The following is an 18,983-nucleotide window of genomic DNA, read 5'->3' as shown; positions in this document are numbered from 1 at the left end:
CAGAGTTCAGGAACTGTGCACTAGTACAATTCCAGCCAACATCATCTATAAGTTTTAGGACGCCTGATGTAAGTGGCGAGCACTAAATGCACTTTGCAACTCACGACTAACTCTGCATTGCAGAGAGAGTGAATACAAAAGAAATATGATAGAATGAAATACAATTCTAGCACCAAAGTTGAAAAGCCCCGTATCCAACTTCAGAACTTCACATTGTCAAAATAAGGCCACGTTATTTCTGGTATTCTTTATTAAAAATACTGCTGTACACATGAAGAATGAAAACAGGATTAAAGATGAGTAACACATACTGGGATCATGACATTAGAACTTAACATACTGGTGCTTTTTAGGGGAAGCAGTTGACACCTGAATTACTGAAACAAGGGCAAATAAAAAATACATAGGTACCCTCAACAAAATATTTACAATATAGTAAATACAGCAACAGAACTTAAAACAGGTACAAAAATTAAAATGACCAACATCAGATGATTTCAAAGGTTGTCCCTTCTGTGCTTTTAGCTGTAAAAAATAGGAAGGTCAGAATTAAATTTCCCATCTGGGAGGGCACATCCTGGTGGCTCTTCTTTAAATACAGGTACACAGTTCTCCCTATGAATGGATCAAACTACTAGGACAACCTTCTAAATGGAATTAAAATGGGGTAGAAGGGCTCTCCCCAAAAAAACACCCAAGCTGAACTTCAGACTGTTCAAATCATTCCCAAATACGGACCAAATGAAATAAATAGAAAACAAAAACTCTTTTTTTTTTTTTTTTTTTTAGTTTATGTATTACCTGACACCAAGTATTTTCTGGCTGACGTTATGTATGAAAACTTATTAGCTGTCTACCTTTTTATTTTTAAACCAAGTCCTGAGGTTACTAGGGGCTGAAGCAAACTGACATTATGCAAATACACACAGGTTTGCAATTTAGACATGTCTTGCAGAGGGTGGTTTGCTGGTCTAAAAAGGATGAGAATTCAAGCCCTATTTTACCCCTGCCTTACACTTTCACAAAATATTGGTCCACAAATTAAATTTTCAAAGGTTCCCAAACCCCACAACTGAACAGATGATCCCCTTTCATTTTCAAAGAAAACAATACTGGAAAAAACCTCAGCCCGCTTATAAATTAAGCATTTCATATTTCTTCTAGAATACAAGTACTTCTTTTTTGTACAAAAGAATTACAATATGATTTGTCAAAAAACATATAAAAGACAGCTGCTCTTCCTCAAATACATGAGCTAATGATAAAAGACTGTTTTGCATGTTCACTTTTCAAAGTTCCTGTTCCTTTTATATTAAAAAGAACATTCTGGCAACTGTTACGTTTGAATATTAAACATTACGTTCCTTTTAAAATTCATTCGATCAAATGCAACAATATCTGATTTTTAAACTCAACAACTGATGCTACCTAATGTGGATTCAACCACATTTTCTAAAATGTGTAAAGCATGTCCCTAGTCTTCAAAGCTTTCGATGTGAAGAGAGTTGCTTTTTTCTTGATGCAAGTCTCAAGGCAGAGAAACATTTTAAAGCTTATAAAAGTGGACAGAGAAATATTAAAAACTTCTCTGAAAACTACAAATATTGAGAATTATTAAAATTGATGTCAGTAACATCAGTTGCAAGTGCTTAGAGTCTGTCCTGACCTTTTGAGTTTCCACATTTTCTTCATGGTGAGCACCCAGTGCTATTAAAACATTCAGTGCTGGGAAAGGGTAGATACAGTCTTCACTACCGCTTTAAGAAAGGAAATTCCTACATATTTGGCAGTCTTCAGTATCAAAGTGTAGGTGTTTAACTAGAAATCCCATGAATACCCAAGTTTGGAGACAACTGCATGTCCAAATATTAGAAAGGTAATTGAGGAGGAAAATTCCAGACTTTTGAGACTGAATTACTTCAGGAATATTCATGTGTTGAGTATTATCAAAAGTAATATTACTTTGGGCTAAGCAGTGACTGCAAAGGCACAGCAGATCATTATCCCTCCAGATTCAGGCTGTAAAACTTGAAAAGCTCTTGATGCCAGACAACTGCTGTGTTTAGTTAATCTTCTTTTAACAGTGTCTTTGTATCTGTATCCAGTGTAGCGTACCATAATAAAGCTGTGGTTCAAAGAACAGAACTTTATACAAAAATTATACTGTAAATAACCTAAAGTAATACACTCCTGAAACTTCAGGCATTTAAACAATTTCTTTAAAAAAAAATCTATTAAAAAAATTGCATAAATGTAAATGCTTCTGACTAGCAGGAAAACATACAAACAGTTTTTAAAAGGCGCTGGTTGTGTTTAGAGCAAGTTTGATATGCTCCTTAAATTATAGATGTTTCCCATTACTCTATTTCCGTCACTTCTCTTAGACAAAGTTTAAACCAAATGACAGGGGGCTTTCTTTCCTGTTTTTGTCAATTCACCGATACTTCACTGGTTTTAAAACGTTTCATCTTCTCATGTTTCTTTGAGCTAACAGTGGGTGGCATACAGAGCTTGCATACAACACACTTTTACAGAGGTTACGAACTAAACGGTCATTAATAGAACACAGTTTCTATTAAATTATTTACCTGGTCCTTTATGCTATTCTGGGTGCAAATAATATCAAAAATGAATAAATTTTGCTATATCCTCAGTGACAAAAAATGTATCCCAGAAATGTCCTTGCAAAGAGTTTCCCTTAAGTATACAATGTGGCAAAACTTCAGAGATCAGAAAAGTCTTAAAAAAATTAAAATTAGTGCATATACAAGTGGAAAAAATAAAAGCAGGAACATCATGCACCTGATGTGTTCCTTAATCTAAAATAAATTCTTCACAGATAAAGCCTCCAATGGCAGCCTTAGCTCTAGGATAAGTGAAACATTCTTCCCTTCAAGTAACAGTGTACCTGACTGAAGTGCAAGCAGCTTTGCTCATCTCCTGTTTGTTTCCCAAATGTGAAATGAGATGACAACAACAATTCAGCTGTAGTGCAATTTGCTATTTGTTAAGTTCCTCAGCAATGTCCTGCATGCTTTCAGCAAATACTACAACTGACCATTTGCGGCTGCAATCAGTTCTTGAAAAGTATTTTCAAAGCAGCGTTTTAAATCGCTGTAAGTTACCACAAGTACACTCTTCTCATCTCTGGAAATGAGGCTTATTTTTTCTGGCACACCAGCATCTAACTGTAACAAGAATGCAAAAGATAAAATAAAAGAAGTGTGAAAGAAATGGCAAAACATTTCCCCAATAACAAAAGCAATCAATTTCTTGGCAAGTACATTGTTGTGGTGCAGTTCAAATCTGCGAACACCACAGAAAGGAAGGATCTGAATCGCAACACAACAATGTACTTGCCAAAAAATCGAGACATTTTGGTCTTAACCTGATGGACATTCCAGACCTTTGGACTAGGTTACCATTGTTTTCTTCCCTTTCCATAAAGCTAACAGTCCTGCAATGCTATCTTCCCCTGTGTAGAAAGCCTAGCAAAATTTCCATGTAGCTCCTGATGCACAAAACCACTTCTGACATTACATTTGCACATAAGATGCACAAGCCTCCATGCAGGGTAGGTAAATTACTTCTTGCCCCCTCAAAAATAAAATAATGGATGGATCAGTCCCAGGCAGTCTGAAAACTGGTAGAAACCCAAACCTTACGTTTTTGGCAGTACTGGAAACAAACTAGTTCCTGTATGGTAGATTTCATCTCTTACTCTAAGAAAAGATTACCCAGTTATAATCCATAAACAAATAGGTAATTTGTGGTTAAAGATTAAAGTCTGTTCTACTTTTTTTTTTTCATGCTTTATTCTGGCATCTCAAATTCAGTATTAAAAAATTGTATGCTACACCATGTGCTACTTAGAGATCTATCACTAAATCCTAGTTTGGAACAAAGAAATATCCTATTTTACATACTGAAGTCCTTTCTGATGCTATATTTTGTGTTATCCTTGCTTTGCAAGAAACGTTCCTCAATGGGTAATTGTCAGACTCCCTTATAATGCAAAAACTTTTTTTGCTCTGTTTTAGTCGATATATTGGTATTCCCAAATACTTGACACTACAAATTTTCTTGTTCCAATACAAAAGGTGGGGCAGAGGCAAGTGGGATATGACACTATTGAGATAATCTTTGGAAATACAACCCCAGCAGGATTAAGTAAATATATCAATGTTGTACCAAATAGCAGAAGAACAGTTAAATTTGTCAGAGATGTCCCACTAGCTGCTGTCTGGAGCAACACAGCAAGTTAGAAATTGCTTGCATTTGTCTTCTAAAATAATGTTCTGAGTATAACTTTAAAAGTTGGAACCTCCCTAGTTTACAGTTTCTGCTTTGCAAATAGCTTCAGAAGGACAAAAGCAAGCCAACTAGCTTTTAGTTCTTCTAAAGTAGGATAAAGCCACCAGTCTCTTCCAAGATCCATTACAAATATTATCATGATTAAGGTGTTTGTGAAATATTGTTTACTGTTCCCATTAGCATCATTCAAGAAATCAGTGAATTACCTTAATGAATGTAGGATATGGAAGATCTGTATTAAAGCCACACAGCTAACGAGAAACATAAATATTTATGGCTTGCTTTCTCTCCTGCTGCGGAGGCATAAATCAGTATCTCAGCTGAAAAGATCCCCAAAACACCACATTGAAAAAAACGTTTAAACAATAGAGTAATTTTCATTCAAAAGGAATGCTTTTGGAGTGTAGCAGGGAAGTCCATATAACCACTTCCACTAGTACACGCTACAGTTTCAAAAGTGTTTTTCAGAGTGTATTTCCAAAGTAGAGTTCTGAAAGTCCTACTTTTTTGTGTGCTGAGCCCACAACCACAGAAGAGAAGAGTCTCTCTTTAACAAGTTAAGCCATGAACGTTTGTAGAACGAGGCATTCTTTGACACCATCTCTTACCTGACCTATGGAATTCAGAACTGTCCCCTCTTGCTACAGTACTGTACAGGTCACTGCTTTCAAATCATGATGGCATTTCACTGCCTATTTGAATATCAATATGCTTTCTTTTTGATTTAGCCTCAATCCTTTTAATGTCCTTTTTAAAGTGATTACAGACACCAACCAGAAAGATAAAAAGGAGGTTAAAAGAAATGCACAGCAGTGGTCCAATAGGAGATTAAAAGCTCTGACAATTTAAAAGAAGATTTAACTGTAGTTAACTCATTTGTTACATGTCAAAGAATCTGAATATATTCAATTCTTTCTGGAAGAGAAAGTTGGCTATCCTAATCCTAGAAAAGAAAATACTAGCCACTGAAACTGTGTATTGTCAGTGTCTGCATCACCATTCTCTACAGAGTGAGTGGAATGACCAAGCAGCTAAAAAAAATAAATAATAATTAAAAAAGTAGCATCTTAGTCTCCTATAATTTACTGAAGTTTGGAAAAACAATGTAAAATAAGTTGAAAACTGATCTGCCAATACAAAAAAAAAATAGTTTGCTTACTTTTTTAATTTATGGAGCAAGACAAGTTCTACAACTACTGAAGATCTTGTGGTCTCTCATATGTCTCCTGCTACTAATCATGAAAGTGCTCAGCTAAAATTTTGCTAGTGGTGCAGCTCTTGGAAAACTGCAAACAGCTTTGTTAAATCAACCTTGAAAAACAAAGGGCTAGAGAGGCTAGGGAAGTTATCAGAAGCGGACTTAACATTTTAAGTCACAGAAATTTTCCAGCACTGTCCTAGACGGTAGGGATTTTGCACAAACTTCTACTGCAGTTTCCCTCCTGTCTCCTACTCTGGTCAGCACAGTTGAGTAATGGATCCTCTTGCCTTATGACCACCCTCTGTGAAAACTGTATCGGCAGAAACCTCCCCCAGTTAAAGGGGTTTTATGGATCCTTTATGCTGTGTTGAAAGACCAGAGTAGCATAAAGGGACCAGCATTGCTTACCCACAGTATTCAGTGCATTCTAGGATGAAAAGTTAATACTGTATCTCATTCTATATTTACTGGATTCCAAGTTTTAATATTAATGTACTGAGTTTATTTAAAATATCCATAAATGTTTGAATACTAGTTTAGTGAATACATTGTTTTCATCCAAAAAAGGGGGGAATAACTATCAGTTAAAACAATGTAGTTAATCTGCCAATGCCAACTTGCTTTTAAGTGGAATATTATTCTAAAGTTAACCCAAACAAATTTTTAAAAGCTAACCCAAGTACAGTGTACCTTGTTAAGACATGAGATAATGTGACTGAGGTCAATCCAAGGAGTACCCGCTTCTGTCACCTGATGGAAAAGGTGATCTCGAAAGAGCTTTAGTAAATACCTGTCTCCAGTTTCTGACCACGTTGGGTCCTTCTGAAACCTGGTGCAAAGCAAAGGTTCATATTAAAGCTCAGACAGTTAAGAAAAAAATCAGACCCCACAGATACATGTAACTCTTCAATCTAAACTGAGTAATCTCACTGCTCTGCTAAGCTGTTATAATTTGCCATTACCTTACAGTCTCCTCCCCTGCCACAAACAGAAAATAATATATTCAAAGTTTTTCAGCTGCTGAAGTACCTGAAGCTACTGCCTACCAAGGGCCACAGAAAAGTAATGGAAGAAAGCAAGAGTTATCTTCAACAAGTTTAACACCTGAATGTTAGAAACCAGCATTACAAACACAACTCCAATTCTATTTAATAGGATGGAAAACTGACCATGAACACTTCATTTTTATGTAGTAGTTGATAAAAAACAAGCTGAAAATTAACTAGCTTAAAACCAGTATTTACACCATTTGCTACAGTTAAAGCAAGCTATGGATTTCCTCAAAAGCTATGGTCACTCACAAGAGACTGCTAAGAGAAAACATACTAAAAAAATTGAAGCAACTTTGGCGTACCTATTTGTAGCCTTCTCTTCTCCTTAATTTAAAATTTTGGTCAATGTTGCTTATACTATTTTTCTCAAGAGTTCTTAAATACTCATTTCTTCAGGGGCAAAGATGGGGAAAATGCATAGCTTAAATTTCTAAGGGAAGAAACCTTGTATTACAAACTGCATTTTACATACTCCACTCTAGGAAAACAAGTATTTCTTACTCTGGCCTTTCATTGATTGTTCCCAGTTTTGCTAGAAGCCTAAACAACCTTCCATTCTGCACCTCCTAGAAAAAAAGGAAAGAGGTTATTAACGTTTCTGAAACCTAAAATTAAGACACTTATTTGCAAAAGATATACAGTGGTAACTCCAACGAAGTGCTATTACAACGATTTATTTATTCAAAAAAGGGGGTATATTTTTTTCAGAAAGAGACCACATGCATTGTATTGTGTATCAGTAGGGCAATGCTCATTTTAGCACTTCATACTCAAATCGTAATGTGGAGATTTAACAACTAATGACACCTTGCTGCCCCAGCAGGAACTGGATCAGGCAATCTATTTCTCTGTGGAAACATAAGTTTAGTCTCTTGCCAGCCTGTACTTACAGGCATGCTAAAATAGAATAGGTTAAACAAGGAGAATGTGAATGTGTTAATATATATATACACACAAATAGTTATCAACACCTGTAGAATTATATAGTATAATACCTTATTTCAGGTAAAGATGAGAAGGAACATAACCTACCAGATTTATTTTTCAGAAATGCTTTGTACGCCATCATTAGTAAATGTTTAACAACAATAGTATCAGGCTAACATTCAAATTAGAATTGATTCCAAATAAAATTTTTAAACAAGTTTTTCCAAAAAAGCTAGAATTTAAGTCTTAAAACAGTATAAATTCTGAGTCCATCAATGACAGAGATAAAGCAATGAGAATGAGCTCACACAAAAAAACAGAACATTAGAATTATGGGAGCTTGGAATACATACATTTTTCCGCATCACTTAGGATACAGTAAAAAGAGTTACATCCTAGCTTACATTACACTGTGGATTAATATTTTTTTAAAGTATGAGCTGGTCAGAGCTGACAGGAAGGAAGATTCTCTCCTGATATTATTCATATTCTCCAATGCTCAAGCTCTCCAACATTATTCATGCTAAGCTGCATCCCCTCCCATGCATGATCGTATTGATTTCAAATGAATTCAGTCTGGAGTAGATTACTGTGCACAGCTGGGTAAATAAAGTAGGTTAAGGTGATAATAGCTTGACCTCACACAACCTATGGGTTGCAAGACTTCTATCACCAGTCTTAAAAACACACAGCGGAACAGCTTGTGCCTCAACAGTAGCTACACTCTATAGAGACTGACAGGGAAGACTGTATGGACCTCTGCTAGCTGATCAAGGTCAACCTCCGAGTAACTTTTTGGTAGGTGGCCAAATACACAAAAGCCAAAACCAGATCTGTGTGAATGCTGCTGCCTTTCACGTTCCCAGTCAATGGTGACACAGCTGTGCACAACACTAGCGCTATGTCTCCAGGTGGCCTTCTCTGCAAGCTTGGTGGTAGCCTGTAAGGCAGGGAGCTTTTCTACAGAGTGGATTAGAGGATTTGCAAAATTGAGGCTTGGAATGCGGTGACATATAGATGATGGGAATATTCAAGGTGAGGAAGGAAACGGCATAATGGGGTCGCTGCTCTGTGAAATGTGACCATTACAGGAGTAACAAAATATTCATGGTTTCAAGAAAACAGTTATTAACTACGTACAATCCACTTCCAGCATCAGAAGTCCCTAAGCTACAGATGACTGTGTGCTTGGAGAATACAAGGAAAAACACCATACGTGCCAGTCTTGTTCCAATACTCTCCCCCAAGCATCTGCTTTGGAGCAATAATGAAGGGAGGGTATGAGGCTAGACCGAAGGGATACTGTGGCTCTGATGTTACTGAGGATGTAGGAGTACAAACAAGTTATAGTACAACAACTAATAAGCAACTGCCATATATATCACTGCCAGGTAAACAGATATTGCCAAACTGGAGGCTATGCAACAACTTGCATTTGTAGTGGCTCTGCTCACATGCCAGTGCTAACCAACTGCTACAAACAACCTGACTGAAAATGCAGACTGATTAATGCCGATTACAGGATAATATCCATCTTTGTTATGAGAAAAGGCCCACCTGCTCAAATTTGTGCAGGCACATTGGGCCACCTTAACAAGAAATGATCTTAAACATCTTCAGCACAGGAGTAGTGGCTGACTCTGATAGAGCGGGCACCTGTCATCTACAGCTCTTCATCCAAAGCAGATACCACTTGGCTCTTCTACAGCTCTTTGCTTCTGACAGATTTCAGTATCTTTCACTAAGGAAAGAAAAACTGTTATCCAACAAGCCAATGGTGAAGAAATTAAGCAAAGGAGTCCATCAGCATCCCAACCATTGGTCTACTGTCTCTTAAAAAAAAAAAAACCACAAAAAAAAACTTCTACATGAGGGCATACAATGGAAAGCTTAATACCCTATCCCACACATATCTTCAGTGTCATGAAAGCCTTCTGTAATATCTCTTAGCCTTGTCAGAAAATCCTGGGATCAGTGGCTTCTGATGAGCAGGCACCCTTTCCTGTTGAACAAATACACATGGGACATAGTACATACTTCCTTTGTAGCTAGCACTTGATGCCTTGGCTGAACATGATAGACCAACCAGACCCCCACAGCAAGAGATGCACACTTCAGGGAAACTGACGATGGCAGCCTTTACCTCCATGATCTAGCATTCATATGGAAAGGAAAACATATGAGGTAAGTAAAGGGACACTGGAATCCAAATCTATCCAAGAATTTCAAGGTAACATTTGTTGCTCTACAACCTCTGGCACAAACTACATCATCTAGTGTGTGATGACATACATGGCCTTAATTACTCAGAACACTACTTTTTAACCATTCTGTAAAGAACATTTTTTTCCCCAAAACTGTTGGTTAGACATGAAGATGTCACTTCAGTTAAAGCCTAGCTGAAGACATCCTAAAACTAGTGGTTCTTGGAGCTTTTGGACTTTCAATACCTTGAGTTCAGAGTTCTCAATTCTGCAGGCAGAGTACTTAGGTTGCTAAACAAACAGAAAGAAAAACCAGTAGAAAACATTCTCTTTCAAGGTACAGCTGTAGGAATACTGACTACAGGTTTTCCTGTAGGGATTCGTAAATTATTTACCTTTGCAAGGTCTTCCTCTATAACATCATTTCGCATTTGAGCAGCATCCAGCTGAGTATAGAATCGTGCACCAATCATAGGCATGATATCATTTACACTGCGAAGCCTGTTTTGGTCTGTCAGCAAATACCTGCCAAAATATCCCCACCCCCAAACAGATTACTTAAACATGCTGCAAATACCAGTGAGATCATTCTATTATGACTTTATAACTATTTGACACTGATGTCTATGTAATACACAAAGTTGACAATTGCAGCATTTGTTTAAAAAGATATTAGAAAGAAAACATGTTGATTTACATGTATACATCTAGTCAGTTACTTGTGCAAGGCAGGAGTGTACTTTCATGGAATTGTGTAATTCACCCTGCTCAGAGAAAAAAAACACTCAAAGAGAGAAGATATAACTCAGATCGTAATGCAATTGTTTTTCAAATGAGGGAAGGGGCACAGATTTCCACTTTTCCCTCTTAGGCTGGAAAAGGAGAAAGGCTGACTATACTGAAGAACAACACAAAGTGATATCCAGTCAAGAAAAACTAGCAGTCAACTCTGGTCAAAAAGGCACCATGCCTATTTCTGAATACCTTCTGAAACCATAAGGTAAGACTAGCATATTGCTATAGTAGATAATAGGCAATGAAACCCCATATTGAAGACAACTTAAAATGCTTGGGGGTTTTACGCTCCTAATCCTTATTAGGAGCTTTAAAAGAACTTAGTAAATAAGATTAATTTTATTAGATACCCCATGAAAATACACATTATATAAACAAATTTTAACTTATGTTTAACCATTCATTGTCTGCGCCGACAACTCAATGACAGTAGTTATATCTGTAATCTTACATGCATCTAAAAACACCAACTGACATTTTCATTTTATGTTTAAAGAAGTAGTTACTTCCATCAAAAGATTTATTAAGCAAACTTACAAAATCAGATTCTTCAGATCAGAGGAATAGTTGATTGTCACCAGCTCCATTGCTTTCTGCAAATTCTCTCTCTGAATTCCTGATAAAGAATTGCAAGCCAAAGCCAACACAACTTTCCCCAGGGAGATCAGATCTGCTTGCTAACAGGGAAAACACACACAGATAATAAGATTCTTTGTACAGATAAATATTACCTATGGTACTAGATGGTGTTTAACAAGAGACAGTTCTTCAGCATCCTTTGAAGAATACGAGCATCTAAAATAAGTGCAATTCAAACCATATGACTGTCCAAGTTACAGTAGTTAAAGGAAAATCTGTCCTGATACCTAGCCATTTTCAGGTATTATATTTATCTTTGAATGCTTAAAATTTACCTATTTTTAGCTTAAAGACAGTATCAAAGAGAACTCCTGCATAGCAAGCAGAAGCTCTGCAAAGAGGTTCTCCTAACTACCCACCTGCTCACTCCTGACAAGTCAAGGAGTTGGTGGCAAACAGAGCAAGTCTTCTCAGTATGAGATGCAGAAATACCCATCAAGGATCATTTGTTAAAACAGAAACAGCATTTGCTGGACTCATAATATCTTTTTCACTGGCCATCCAGTGTGAATTCCACACTGGAATTCACATTGGATTCCAGCAAATGATGCTTCTGTTTTAAACAGACAGCTCAAAGATTTTAATCTCTGATGGCCAGTGTGAAAAGATATGAACTGCCTGATGTAAGTAGACAGGAAGAGGTCTGTATGGCTGACAAACTGAGCTGCATCACATTTTATAGAGAAATTCTTAGTGTTACTAAACACTTTCCTTAAAAGTAGAACTGCTCTTAAAAGATGAATGCTGCATACAGGCTGCTTTGCCACAACAGGAAATTCTGCCAATTTTAATGGACAGCCAACAGACATTATTTTTTAAAGTTATACCAGTTTTTAAAGCCCATCTCTAAAAACAGGAGCCTAATTTAGTAGCAATCACATTCATAGCAAAAACTGTCTGATTCTTTCGATGGAAAGGCTTTCAGCTGCACACAAGCTGGCCAAACTTGAAAACACCTGCTGCTTTCCGTGCTGGATGCCTGCCCCAGACTGAATTTTAGAGCCAGCTAGAGATACAAATCTTGTATTTTCCTGAGGGTTTTTCCGAGAAAGCTGTTTTTGCAAAACTAAAAAAAAAGTGAAAGCTCCTAATTACCGAGAATGTCAGCTCTATAGTCCAGAGCAAGACTATGCTTTGTAGCAGAGAACATAGTCATAAAGGAATACACCTTCTGTCATTTCTGTGAGAAAGGCTGAAAATTTGGCAGCATTGCAACACTTAAAGTTCTGTTTAGAATCTGGCAGCTTTAGGAAAATGTTGCGATGGTGAACATGCCACAGCCCCTCACAGCTCTTCCACTCTTACCACCAGAAGGGTAGTTGTGTGCTGCCTCTGGCTGCAGTAGCTGGACCTTCCCTGCAGCCACATCTCCCAGATGTTGAGGGACAGAGGAATGAAAACCTTTCCAGGGCTCTCAATGTCCCTGCTGTTTCCTTATCAAGTATGATTAAGCAGCACAATTTAAAGATGGACACGCAACATGGTAGAAGTTAAAAAGCATGGTACTCTTGTAGCTAATGAAGACAAAAACAGGATGTGGAAAATGAGACAGAAATGAGGAGGACAAAGTGGTGGAGAAGGAGGATGGACTGGCATTTCCTACACTCTCTTTTCTACAGAATCAGGATTTCCTGAGTATCAGCATTCCTTTGTACTTTGGTAAAGAGAAACGAACCACAGCAACAAACCCCATTTTGGTGGGAACTCACTTGCTTCCACTACCAAGTAGGCAATTTGATCAGCAGAAGACCCTGTTATAGTACCACAGAAATCTTGCTGACGCATTATCTATAGCCACATACATCACCTGGCACAATGGCGGTTTTTTTTCCCCCTCTAAAAAACTTAGAAGAAATATGTAAGTATTTGTATTAACCACAACCTTTTCTGTTTCTGCAGTCCCCTACCTATACACTTTAAAATTTCAGTTTCTAGTATTTCATAAGGATGTATCCTATATAAATTCTCTATCATCACACAATCCTGAGACAATGAAAATATACAGTTTCAGCCAAGACGCTACGAAAATATAGTCTTGCTTTAGGTGTTTTTACAATACAGATTGCATAATTTTAAACTTTTTGAGAAAGCGTTTTACATTAACAGCAGTCATTAAATTCTAAATTCAGGCTTTTGGTTTTTTGAGCGTTTGACTCACAGCCTTGATTTTTGTTTGTTTTGCAAATTACATCTAACAGAAGAACTGGCAGAGATGATACAACACACCAGTGCAGCCTCAAACACACACATTTCAAGTTACACTCAGCTTTTAACTTGCTTTAGTTACAAAAGTGGCTTGGATTCATCCCACTAATCTTAGGAACTTAAACTTCAAATCAACCAGACTTAACTGATTTGCTTAAGGTACCTGTAATTCTGCAAGACATTTCAGATATTGAGCGAGCTGAATTGCTCTCTGGAGGTACTCCACTATTCACTGACAGCTGAAACCCTGAAAGCAAGTACTACTATGCCCAATATTTGAAGTCTTACAAGTGCACAAAACCAGGCAGTAATTTTCCTGTGTGGAAGGGGAATCTCAGAACATTGCAAGCCGGAAGGGACCCATAAAGATCAGGATTTATTGAAGTCAGATTCCAGTTTTAGAAAGGGCAGAACTACCATCCACTGATCACTCTAACCATGCAGACAAGGGTATATAACTTCCCAGAAGCTGGGGTACACCATCCTATCTATAGGGAAGCAATCCACATATGCCTATTAAGCCCTCACTTCCCCTGTGAAAACATGAACAGATTCAGCATTCCCTGCTTCCAGGCAGAGAAAGGTTAAAGGAGGCACACAAGAAGTACTAGATCTCCTTGGATCAGGAATACCAGAAATGAATGCTGTATTCCTGTAGCAGCCTTGCTAGTGCAAAGTACAGATTAGGAACAACCATTTCCCTGTTCATACTCCATATTGTGTATCTGTGGATCACACCAGTTTCTTTTGCCACAGACCTGCCGGAAGACTTCTGCTACGGTCACTGTCAACAGCGACTAAGTCATACTAAGTTGATTCTCAGCTTCAAAGAAAAAACTTTAAGTACAGGCTGCCTTTTGTTCAAAAACGTACCTTGCATGCAACTAATGACCGTTTAATTAGTGATTCAATTAATAACTGTAACCTGTACCCACCTATCTTTTTATTTCCTGAAAGCTTTGCTACTAAAGATTTTATCACCATCTAGTTCATTGATAGAACTATGAAATAGCATTAGACTAGAAACCAGCCCCTGGGAGATAAAACTCAAAACAGTGCTCTTCATTAATGTCTCCCTGTTATCAAATGAATTTCCAATATGTCAGTGAGCAATTTAAAAGTTAATTGAATAGGTACCCTTTCCCTCTGCAGAATTTTTTTTATTATTATTAAAAAGGTATGTGCTACTATGCCAAATGCCCTGGAGATACCTCAGCATTTTATACACTTGGCTTTATCAGGCAGACACGTAAGCTAGTCAAATAATTCTTATTTTTGACAAGATCCATTTTCCATAAACTCTTTGAAACTGACATTACATTTCTGTTTATCTTGTTCCACTGCTTTTCTTGGATCAGTATCAGCTCATCCACTTTACAATTCTGTGGATTCACTTATCCTTCTAAGTTCTGGAAGGGCCCTTAGAAATGCCTCCCAGTTGCTAGATATTTTTTATTTTATTTTTTTTAAATCAACATTAATACTTCAGATGCCTCTTAAGCTAGTTTCTTTAAATTTGGGGAGGTGCATTATAAAGTTATTTTGGTTTGCTAAATTAAAAATATTTACTTTGAGCAAACATAACCTTATTGCCCTTGTTAAATCAATAAAACCTATGTTTTCTCTTCGTTTTGTATGGAGAGGACTCACTTTCATTTTACCTCAAATACAGAAATATTTATTAAACCTTTTTACTGTTTCCTACATCACCATTTGCAATTTTCCCATTCGTATCTTGTAACTGGTAAACACAGGACTTAAGGACTGGGGAGTGGGAAGTGATGTGCTAGAATTTATACAGGTTTAACACCTTGTTTTTAACGCAAGTGGCCATTCATATTTCATTTAATTTTTTTTAACTTCCCTTATTGTTGCCTTTATTTAACTCTTAAATGATCATATAAACTAATGCACTTAACACAGATTGTAAACAACTGCATTCCTTTTACATAGCCCCTCACTGTTCTGGCCAAACTCTTTCCTATCCCTATTAAACAATGGGAAATAGCCAGAAAGTGACAAATGCTAACAAAAATGCCTTCCTCCACTGAAGACAGCAACAAGGAAATGCATATTAGCTGGGCAGTAAACCAAGAGATAACCTGCATTTTTAACAGTCACAGGAGTCCCAGAGGAATTCAGGAACTGGGTCATGGATCGAGAGGAAAAAGGACAAGTAGCAGCTGTTATTTTGTAATTTTATCTGGCTAGGGCAAACAAAGAGAGAGGCTGATAAATGACTCCTGAATTTCAAGGAATGAACTCAGTCCAGAATCTCTGAAGGAACAAAATGGATAATGAAAGCCTAGCCCTTCTAGAGGAAGCAAGAAAAAGGGTGACGATACTGTATTTTCTAACTCCAGTTTAGATCTTCCAAACTATGTATTTAAGAGTACTTCTCTTCTGGTTTAGCAGTGATACCAGAACAATTTGGGTATTTACAATGTACAAAACATGTAAAAACACCCCCCTCTAAACAAAACTGTGCATTACCCAAGCAAGTTAACTGCCAAATATTGGGGCTGCTATGGTGGTAAATGCTTTTGACAGATTCATGTACCTGTGAGTATTTTTAGATTTGTACCTCCAAGTACATTAAACGTTTTACTTTAAAATTACTTGCATGTCATAATCCCTCAGGAAGATCTCTTTCCCAGCTGCAATTAAAATAAATTTAAAGCAGTATTTAGATTTTAAAAAATGAAATCTCATTATATTTTTAGGCATGGAACCCCTCACTTGTATGTACTCCTATCTTCTCTTAGCTGTTTCCCACTAAACTATTACCAATAGCCCACTGATACAGAGCTGGGGAGTGTGGAAGGCAGGGAATCCTTTGATGTACTACTCGAAGTACACTGGAAAATGCTTTACTGTATCATTAAAAAAAAAAAGTTGCTATGTTCTAGGACACGGTCTCCAATAAGCTAGTTTCTGCCTGGCCAAAGTTCAAACATTTCATTTATTACTAGAAGACTCTGAACGAGCAATTTTCTCACAGTGAATAAGCTCAATTAATGAAAACAAATTAAATACAACTCCCTACTGTAGTTGTTCACTCCCAGTACAAACAGGGTATGTGATGACTGCTGAAGCAATGTACTTTACCCTGAGGGGAAGTTAGGGAAAGAGGCACTCCTGTACACAGTGATGCTCCAGATGACTGTGGAACAGGTTTTTGCCAAGTCTAAAGGAATTCCTCTGAATTCAGGCATTATGCGAAGTCCACACTTCAGAGAATGTCAGGAGAGCATGGAAAAACTAGGAGCCTAAAATAAAGGTACACTAAAACCTTTTAGCAGTGAGGAGAATGCCTAGGTGCAGGTATTTGTAAGATCTCTTACTGCTCCGTGAACAGGTATTCAACATTTACTTATTTTTGTTAACCTAACAAAAGAGAAAGCAAAGCAAAAACTGTTACCAAACCATGGTTTTTTATCTCTAACACCGAATGTAAGACCTTTTTCTTCTCCTTCCTTTAGAAATTCATATTCCTAAGCATTTCTGACTTAAGTTTGTTAAATACTAATAGTCCAACCTGTTTGGTGAGTTTACTGAAATTTTAGAAGCAGAAGATACCAAAATGAGCACTCAAATTTCTAAATTACAAGCGTATTTGAATAATGCATGGCGGAACCAAGATCAAATCAAGAAAGAAAAAATACAGTCATTTAGAGATAGATATACTGGGCTACAGTTTAATTAAAATATTTGTCTTCCAAAAGGAATCACACCGATTTTCAGTACTCCTTGTGCCAAGTTACTAATCTAACTATGGTATTGCTGTCTTACCTGAAACTGAGCCATTAATGCCAGTGGATTATTTTGACTGTTGTCAAATGTCAAAACATCAAAGATTCCAACACAATTAACTCGTAACCTTTAGGAAGAAGAGAAAAGGAAGAAGTGTCATTAAATTCTGTTGGTTACTCAGTTTTTTCTCTAGCATTCATTGAATGCTTTGATATGACAAAAAAGTCATCAGTACTCAGCAAATTACTATGAAGCAGAAAATACTAATTTTGCTATTTGATAAAATGCAATAGAGTCATGAGTTTACAAAGAAATCAACAAATTTTAAGTTGTCAGTAGTGGATCTGAACAGTTCTTTGAAGATAATACATGCCTTTCCCAAAATATGTTTAAAAAGAACTTTTTGAAAAATTACAAGTTTTAGCACATTGTCTCCACCAGTTAAAAGCAACAGAAATAACGAAGTCTAACTAGAAACAGGTGCGTGGTCAGCAGCTACCATGAATACAGATCACAGCAAGACAGAGAAGTAACACTTTCATTACCTTGTTTTTCCCGTTACTAGAATCTTTGTTGGATCCATAACTCGGCACGCCAGTCCTGCTGTATGAATGGTCCGTAACGCAGAGCTGAGTTGCACAATATATGCCCATATCAAAGACTCTGGAAGCAATCCAGCATGCTGCCGTGGCAGAGGTCCATCATGCTGACCTAGAAGCAAAACATTGTAAGCATCAACAGAAGGCTACTACACAAGATTCAAATTAGAACATTTTGAATTATACAATTAACTTACATATTCATTTCATTTAACTCTTAACAGTCCTCGAAAGACATATCTACTGTGCTTTAACGGTTGGTTTTGGGTTTGCAGGTTTTTTTGTTTGGTATAGGTTGGCTTTTTTTCAGAAGGACACCACCTTTTAAAATGCTGACAACCCAGCTGATATTATTTTCACTCTCATATTCAGGAAAACCACGCTGATTTTTAAAGTTTAGGATGAATAACCACTACAAAAAGAGCACCGGTTAGAAACTGCTGAAAGTAGGTGGTGCATCAAAATATGCAGGTACTTCAGCAATAAAAATGTCAATATTCTGAACAACAAGCATGTACCACAACAGCTGCAAAGAGAACCCATTTTACCTCCTTTGCGGTAGGAAGGCTTACAAATTAAACATTCTCTGTCATCTGAGCAGTCAAAAAACGAACAAGCTAGTTTCACATTACATGGGCAAATCAGACTGGAAGATGTGGTGGCTGAACATCACTGAACACAACTCCACGTTATGTTCTGCTATGAGCCAGCTCCCTGACAAGTCATCGCTGCATGTCCCCTGTTCAGTGGGCCATATGAAAGCAACGCATCACCCCCCTTCTAAATTGATTTGTAGTCGTCCTTTCTATGCATTCACATATCCAAATTCTACATTGAAAACAGTGTGAGTAATGCTGAGCCAGAGATAAGAAAAGATACAGATTTTTAGTAAGATGCATGTTATACAAAGAAGTTGCTACTGTTTAGGTGGCACAAAGGTGAAGTAGGAGAGGAAAATACATCCAGAGTAAGACACTCCATCTCTACTGTACAAAACATGATAGCCATTTCATGAGGTTGCCCCAGTACTGGTTTTGCTAATTTTGAGACCAGTAGTATCATCAGTATTCATAAAACCGTGTAAGCACACAATTCAGTTGTAAATCCTCTCCTCCAGATACTTGTTTCTTGGGTTTTTTGTTGGTGTTTTTTCTCCTTTTCCTACGGTAGCATGTCAACATCCATGCACTTGCTCAAAGTAAGTTTGTGTGTGTGTTTGCATGTATACACACAAATACATGTGAGTGAAAAAAATTAAACACATTACTGCAAAATTTTACCTAGAATTTTTATT

At 37.1% G+C, this 18,983-nt stretch overlaps 1 protein-coding gene across 7 annotated transcripts in view; it reads right to left on the bottom strand.

Annotated features, from left to right (window-relative positions):
- Positions 1-226: 226 nt before the first annotated feature.
- PAN3 (poly(A) specific ribonuclease subunit PAN3) overlaps positions 227-18,983 on the bottom strand; it is an 85,269-nt gene continuing 66,512 nt past the window's right edge. For 6 of the 7 annotated variants that reach the window (XM_080376399.1, XM_080376403.1, XM_080376398.1 and 3 more), the window contains 7 exons: positions 17,636-17,801; positions 17,130-17,217; positions 11,031-11,170; positions 10,094-10,223; positions 7,069-7,133; positions 6,206-6,344; positions 227-3,188 (listed from right to left, as the gene is read on the bottom strand). In XM_080376399.1, coding sequence (XP_080232525.1) covers positions 3,048-3,188; positions 6,206-6,344; positions 7,069-7,133; positions 10,094-10,223; positions 11,031-11,170; positions 17,130-17,217; positions 17,636-17,801 — 869 coding nt within the window. In that variant the 3' untranslated portion in view covers positions 227-3,047. Of the gene's footprint in view, positions 3,189-6,205; positions 6,345-7,068; positions 7,134-9,531; positions 9,647-10,093; positions 10,224-11,030; positions 11,171-17,129; positions 17,218-17,635; positions 17,802-18,983 lie in introns of those variants that run through there. The other variant, XM_080376404.1, reaches the window with a different exon arrangement.

This window comes from Falco punctatus (assembly GCF_963210335.1).
Source record: "Falco punctatus genome assembly, chromosome: 2".
Taxonomy (NCBI): domain Eukaryota; kingdom Metazoa; phylum Chordata; class Aves; order Falconiformes; family Falconidae; genus Falco; species Falco punctatus.
The sequence above is the reverse complement of the archived record's forward strand: the minus strand, read 5'-3'. Positions and strand labels throughout refer to the sequence as shown.